The sequence below is a fragment of the Capricornis sumatraensis genome, chromosome 11, assembly GCF_032405125.1.
Source record: "Capricornis sumatraensis isolate serow.1 chromosome 11, serow.2, whole genome shotgun sequence".
Lineage (NCBI taxonomy): Eukaryota > Metazoa > Chordata > Mammalia > Artiodactyla > Bovidae > Capricornis > Capricornis sumatraensis.
The window spans coordinates 20,018,613-20,025,770 of record NC_091079.1 but is presented as its reverse complement, the minus strand read 5'-3'; the positions used below and the strand labels follow the sequence as shown (position 1 = coordinate 20,025,770).

Here is a 7,158-nt window from a genome sequence, read left to right as displayed (position 1 = left end):
GGGGTCAGAGGGCGAGAGGCGGGCCCAAATGGGCTGGGCCGGCGCGCACGCGCGCGCCGTGGGGACGCGGGCGGGCGGCGCCGGCGGGAGCGCGCCCGTCGCAAGATGGCGGCGGCCATGCCAGGCCCAGGGGCCGTGTGTGCGCAGCGGGCGGCGGCAGCGCGGCCCAGGCAGCAGGCGCGGCGGCTGCGCTAGCCCGTCCCTCGGCCTCTCTTTGCGGTTGCTACCTCCTCCTCTCCCGTCTCGCCCGGTATGGATCTGCCCGTGGGCCCGGGCGCGGCGGGGCCCAGCAACGTCCCGGCCTTCCTGACCAAGCTGTGGACCCTCGTGAGCGACCCGGACACGGACGCGCTCATCTGCTGGAGCCCGGTGAGGGGCTGGGCGCGCCGGCCTCGGGGCCTGTGGGGGCGGACAGCAGGCGGTTCGGGAGAGAGCGTCCGAGGCCTCCCCTCGGTGCGCGCTGCCCGGGTCTGGGCAGGAAGGGCCTCTTCCCCTCGGTCTCTCGCCGAGTAATTGTGAGACGACGGCGGAAGCGCGCCTGGCTTGAGGGCAGCGCCCAGTTTCGTAGCGAGTGTGGTGGCCAGGTGACCCCACAGCTTCTCAGATGAGTTACCAGGGTGGTGGGGTCAGCTGTTGCGAGGAAATGAGGACTTGGCGCAGGTATTGGAGGGCGCTGCTCTACTGAAAAGGAAAGGGACCGAAAAACAAAGCAAAACGTCATAAAGTTGTGGTGGGTCTCGAACTCATGTCCGGATACCACAGCTGGGTTCCCCCAGAGCCACTTTTTATTTCGTTCCTTTCGGGGCCTCTATCCACGCCCCTGCCTCCAGTTGCCTGGCAGCAGGCTCGTCTCCATGGTCTGACCCTGCAGGCCAGACAGCTCCCCCGCTTGCAGAGGTAAAGCAGAGACTATCTGGAGTTGCGGCTGAGAATCTGCGTCCGGGCTGTGACGTTGCGTCCGGGAAAGGCCCGAGCCATAGCTCGCGGCCCGCAGGTGTGCGGCCTGGGCTGCCCTGGTTTGCGGAACCTCTGGGTGCCTCCGGGCAAACTTGCTCTCCTGAGGGCGCTGGCTCTCCCAGACTCTTCTAAGTACTTCTCTTTCGCATTGTTAAGCCGTTAGAAAGGAGCAGCAGTCTGAGCTGAGGTGAGCCCAGAGCAGGAGGCCAGGTCCTCTGGTTCCTGGGCTGTTTGCTGAAGCTCTGTCTCAAACCTGGTAAAGAGTCAGAATCATACTACGTCCTTGTAGGGAACACTTCGTGTTGGTCCCAGTGACACACCTGTGTGCCACGCTCCATCCCTATTGCCTGCTTCTGTAACTGCCCAGCATTCCCCAAGAGGAGGCTGTACTTCCTTCCACACAGCCTGTCCTGTTACCACCATCCCCTTGTTCAAGGCCCTAAGCTTTGCTGACCCAAGGAAATGACCCCAGGTTTCTGTCTTTATTCTTTCTTTCTCTTCTTTTCCTGTCCCCTAAACTCCCAGGAAATACTCTTACCCAGGTTGGGGAGGGGCATCGGAGATCCTTTGGGATAGTCTGAGCTTAATCTACTGGGATAATCGCCTCTTGATCTGCTTGATGTTTCTGCTTAAAGATTGTGAGGCAGCAGCCAAAGCCCTGCCAGCGAGCTCTCCAGGTCCCACTTCCTGTGTTCCCAGCAAGGCCTTAGAGCTGGAAACCAGGACGGATCAAGCCTGCCACAGCCTCGCACACAGTGGCTGCACCGCCCACCAGCCCTGCTGGAACTTAAACTGGAAGGGGTGGGAGCAGCTGGCTGGAGCCCGTGCATTTAACCCCCCTCCCCTCTGTCCTTAGGCCAACCAGGTGCTTGGCGCGGGATGCAGTGGGCAGGGGGCTAGTGGTGCCAGGCAGGACAGAACCTGAGCACTGGTTCAGCTGTGGAGGGAAGCCCTTTTCCAGGCTGGGCAGGGGCTGTGGAGCTGCCTGGCCCTGAGAAAGAAGATGGCCCTCTCCCTGAGTCCTCTGCGATGCCCACACAAGCCCCAGGCCTCTGGCAGAAAGTCTGCTGGGGGAGACTTCTGCGGTCTTGAAGCCCGGAGTTGGCTTCCAGAGGCCTTGGAATGTTCTGGCATCTGTTCTCTTGGTGCCTCCCTTCCAGCTGGAACTTTTCTCCCCATTCTGCCCCGAGGACCCTGTGTTTGGCCCCAGAGACAGGGAAAGGGGGCGGGGTGGGGGGTTTTCCAGCCCCAGCAGTGCTGTGCATCCTCCGCACAGTCTGAGGCCCTACCTGGAGAGTCATGTTGGTTTCCTTTCCCTCCCAGACCCCCGGTCAGTTACCATGCTCGGTGTGGGGCCACCACAGAATAGGCCAGGGCTGCCCCTCAGACAGCCCTGTGCGACCGAAGGCCCCACAACCTTGGGAAGGAACCTGGTGAGCTTGGCAGCTGCATCCATGGGACGCTCCGTGAATCAGGCCTGTTTGGCCTCAAGACAGCATTAACAGTGGTAGGAGGGTGGGTGCATTGCTGAAGGAGGCTCTTCTTGTTAGGCTGTGGGCACCATGAGGCCCTAAGAGCAAGGGCCTCCTTTGCCTAGGAGCTGGGTGTCGCCAAACCAGGCCCCATCCCAGGTGGCCAGTGTGAGCGCCTGCAGTTAGAGGGTCGCTCTGGAGGCCCTGGCTGCAGAGCAGCCTGCAGTCAGGTTGCCAGCTCTCTGCGGGACTCCTCGAGGGCCCCAGTCACACCTGACCACTCCGAGGTGGCTGAGGATTGTTCCCGGGGCTCCCACAACAGGCAGGCCGCTCCTCCTCCTAGCTGGGAGCCAGGTGGGCCCCAGCAGGCCCTCCGCCCTGCCCTCGGGGGTTGGCAGTGGCCAAGAAAGGCTGGAGGAGCGCCCAGCACGCAGCACAGGCTGCAAGGGCCACTGAAGCCTTGGAGGCTCCTGGTGCCCCCTGAACTTGCCACCCAGAACCCGGCCAGCCCTTTCCGGCCCTCCACATAGCAGGAGGCCCAGCCCTAGGGCATCAGTTCACCTCCTCCCACGGCACCAAGCAGAGGTGGCAGCTGGCCTTTTACAGACAAGGGAACTGAGTCCCAGAGACACTAGGAAACACAGATGAAAAGCAGGAGGACAGCTGAACCAGACCCAGAGTCCACGGTCTCTTGCTGGTATACAGTTGTGGCTCACGCCTGCCCTCGCTGCATGCCGCGTCTCCTGGGTAGAGGGCAGCGCAAGGCCCACGCCAGTTGGGTCCAGGCTCTGGTTCCACCCCACCTGCTTTCTTAGCTGGACCCTGGCCATACTTGGACTGATCAGTACTCAGTTGTTCATAGAATTGTATTGAGTTTTTACAAGAGAGTCCCCATTTCACCTTCCGTAGAGGTACACAGATATATACATGGACAGACAGAGAAACGGATGAGCCAGGCAGAGATCTATACAGGACGGGCTCCCTGTCTGTCCCTCCTGCTAAGGTGGGGGGGTGGAGGTGTGGGGAGGAGGGGCACAGAGACTCTGAAGGGGCTGGAGGGAGGGAGATGGACACAGCGGATGTGAGCCCGCCTGGCTCCACAGGCCGCGTGTGCTCAGAGGGATCAGGGGGCCCACAGGACCCACCCTGGGCAGAGCAGTCAGCCTCATCGGGTATCACAGGCTAGGGACCCACGTCTGCACCTCTGGCTGCAGGGATTCCCGACCTGGGAGCGCTGGGAGCTGCCCCAGAGCCCCTGGCCCTGGGCCCAGCGGTGACTGAGTCAGCAGAGGCCCCTGCGTTCAGCTGGGCCTGGAGACCTGAGTGTGGGGCGGGGGCCGGAGAGCTCGACCCTGAGCACAAGTAGGACAGGGACTTGAGGGTGGTGCAAGTGGGCTCCTTCTTGGCCGAGGAGACAGGCCGGGAAGGACACCAAGCTGGTCTGCAGCCGCATCCACACAGCACTGGCGCTCTCACTGCACGCGGGTGCCCGCTGCCTGCCTGTGACTCCCAGGACACGTCACGCAGACCCATCTCTTTGGCTGGAGGACTAGGACGGGCCTTCTGTTCTGGGCAGACTCTTGAAAGGTGCAGGTGGACCACTGGAGTCACCGTGGTGGTTAATCCTGTTGATGTGGAGCTCTTGGAGAATCTGCTCACAGACAGACCCTCCCTCTATAAAGATGTGCACATATGCAGAACTTTGTATACATTTCAGGGTGTTCACAGTTCTGTAGGAAATGGGGCCACAGGCTCCAGATTTACAGCAAGACTGGATATTCACTAAGCCCTGCATTTCAGAGGCAAAGGCATTGCTCGCCAGCTAGCAGCTGGGCATCAGCTTCTCCCTTCCCCTGCCGTATGTCCCATCACTAGTCCCTCTTGTGTCTGAGGGTAAGCCAAGACCTTCAGGAAAGACATGGGGTCAGCAGAGAAGGAGGGGCCTTGAACTCCTGAGGCAAGAGGGAAGAGGCGTTGGGTCCTGTGAGGGACTCACCAGCAGGCCTCCCAGGCTTCTAACAGCCCTTAAGGTTGGGCTGGCAGGACACACCCGATATGGACTCACCCTCCGACAGGGTTCAGGTCTGTTACACGAAAGGACAGGCGAGCCCTTGCTTTCTGTTGAGGCAATGTTCAAACCCTGAGAGCCTGGCCTTTGGTGAAGCTGAGGCAGCCAGAATTGGCAGAACCTGGTACTAGCAAGAAGGAGCTATGCGAGAGGTCCCACAGGTCTTGGCTAAGTGCTGCTTCACCTGCTGGTGGCGTGAGACCTGGGCAACTGCCCAAGAACCTTCCAGGGAAAGAACAGGCACTAGGAGCTGTGTGCTGGGCACCCTAGGCCCACCCGGGGCCAGCCTAGCCGTCCCAGTCCTCACAGCTGGGGCGTAGAGTCTGCTCTGAGTAGAGCCTGCCCTGCGCCTCAGAACAGCCGAGGCTTGAGGGTGCAGCTGTATTGGCCCCAGAGAAAAAGCTGCCCTGACACGGTGTGAACGAACTTAAAGACAAGCCTGAAAGGATCAGGCTGATCCCCTCCTTCAGAACTGAGGGTGCAGCCCTCTTGAAAGGACGACGACTGGACGACTGAACTCAGACACAATGTGGTAACATTCCTCGTGTCTGGGATCCAGTTGAAACTAATAGATGGGCCACTTGGCAGGAGGATATCACCGGTAACAAAGGAGGTACAGTAACAGACCAGCTGTGGTGGGACTGACTAGCAGGGAACTAGCAACTTAAAACAGTTACTAAAATGCTCTGTGTGCTAGAGAATGTAGAGCGAAAATCTTAAGACTAAGAAGTAGATGTGAGAGGGAAGGCGGATAAGCAGAATGTGTTGGGAACAAGTGTCCGCTGCAGAAGAATCGCTGCTGGTTACCTCTGTGTTCACTTCCCCTTCAAAGAGGTGGCCCGTGCACACAGCGCCTTCCTGCCGAGAAGTCCCGCGAGGCGGGGGGCTGCACAGTGGAGGCGCCGGACAGGCAGGCCTCTGCCAGCAGTGATGAGTCACGTTGACAGCTGTGCCCTGACATGCCGTGATGGGCCGCGCACACCACCTCTGTGGTCTTCCTCTCCAGAAACTTATGTAACCTCAACTCATCATGAGAGAAAAACGTCAGACAGATCCAAATTGAGCAACATTCTACACAATACCAGCCCAGTCCTCAAAACCATCAAGGTCGTCAGAAACCAGGGAAGTCTGAGAGATTGTTAGTCAAGCATGACGTAAGCAAACATGAATGTCACATACTGTCTTGGATGATGTCCTGGAACAGTAGGATGTTTGGTAAAAACTAAGGAAATCTGAGAAAAATGAGGGCCTTGGTTAAGGATGAAGCATATCGCTATGACACTTGGGGCAAATAGGGACATATAGGAACTCTACTGTCTCAGCTTTTCGGTAAATCTGACATTCTAACATAAAAAGCTTGTCTTTATTAAGTCATTGAAGGGGGTTAAACAGCAGACTAGAAACTACAGAAAAAAAGATCACTGAACAGTACGCTAGCAAAAGAAACTATCCACAGTGATCACAGAGAGGAAGAATGTGAAAAAAGTGAGCAGAGCCTTACAGGGTTAATACCACATGGGCTGACACACAGTTCCAGAGCAAAGGATGGAGGAAAATTTTGGAAATAACTGGTTTATTTCTTTATTTTTAGAAAAAGCTAGACATTTTCCTGAATTTTTTTATTAAACTGTAAACCCACAGATCCAAGAACTGCACTGACTCCCAAAGAAGATAAAAACACAAAATATACCTATGCATGTCACTATCAAAGTGTTGAAAACAAATGTTGGAGAGAAAATCTTAAAGGCAGCATGGAAAAGAAAGGAAATTGCATGTGGAAGAACAGGACAAGAATGAGACTGACTTCCCAGCAGAGTCGGCGTGAGGCCTGGGCTGAAAGCGACCTTGTAAGCGGAAGTCTGGTCAACACTCAAGACTGGTGTAACTCACCACATTGACAGTTTTCTCAGGGGAGGCAGAAGAAGGATAATGGTGTATTGGGTGCCCTGGTCAGGCAATATGGCAAATACATAAAGACATCAAGATTGGAAAGTTAGAATTAAAAATATATACATAGAAAGCATCATTATTTACTTAGAAAATCCCAAAGAATCTACAAAAACCTTATTAAAACTAATGAGTGAATTTACTGAGGTCACAGGCTTCAACGCCAGTATACAGAAATGAATTCGGATTCCACATACTAGTAACGAGCTGTTGACAATGGAAATACAGTGCTCTAAACACTGCAGAATATGTACTGGTTATATTATCTACAGCTGTGTAACCAGGCACCTCCAAACTAACTTCCTAAAACAGCTGAGGCTCAGTGGCACCTGCCACCACCATCATGACTCATGAGAGGGCAGCCTCCACAGGAGCCTTGCTTTCATCCTCCTCTTCCATCTGAGGATCTCCATCTGCTGTGCCAACATTCCCCATCCGTCCACCAGACGCTTCCTTTCTGAAAGATCCACCTAAAGTAGTGCCTAAAGGGAAATAAGAACTGCTTCTAACCTTCCACGTGAAAGTTAAAAGAGCAGAGTAAAACCAAAGCAGGCAGAAGGAAGAGAATAATACAAGAAAAACCAGTGAAACTGAAAACAGTAAAACGTGATAAACGAATTCATAGCTGAATCTTTGAAAAGGTTGGTAACTTGTAGCATGACAAGGAAGAAAAGACATAAATTCCCAACATGATGGCCATCAGAGGGTATATCA

At 55.7% G+C, this 7,158-nt stretch overlaps 1 protein-coding gene across 3 annotated transcripts in view; it reads left to right on the top strand.

Moving 5' to 3' along the window:
• Positions 1 to 147: 147 nt before the first annotated feature.
• Positions 148 to 7,158, top strand: part of HSF1 (heat shock transcription factor 1) — an 18,570-nt gene continuing 11,559 nt past the window's right edge. For all 3 annotated transcript variants that reach the window (XM_068984019.1, XM_068984020.1, XM_068984017.1), the window contains exon 1: positions 148 to 369. In XM_068984019.1, coding sequence (XP_068840120.1) covers positions 253 to 369 — 117 coding nt within the window. In that variant the 5' untranslated portion in view covers positions 148 to 252. The remainder of the gene's footprint in view (positions 370 to 7,158) is intronic.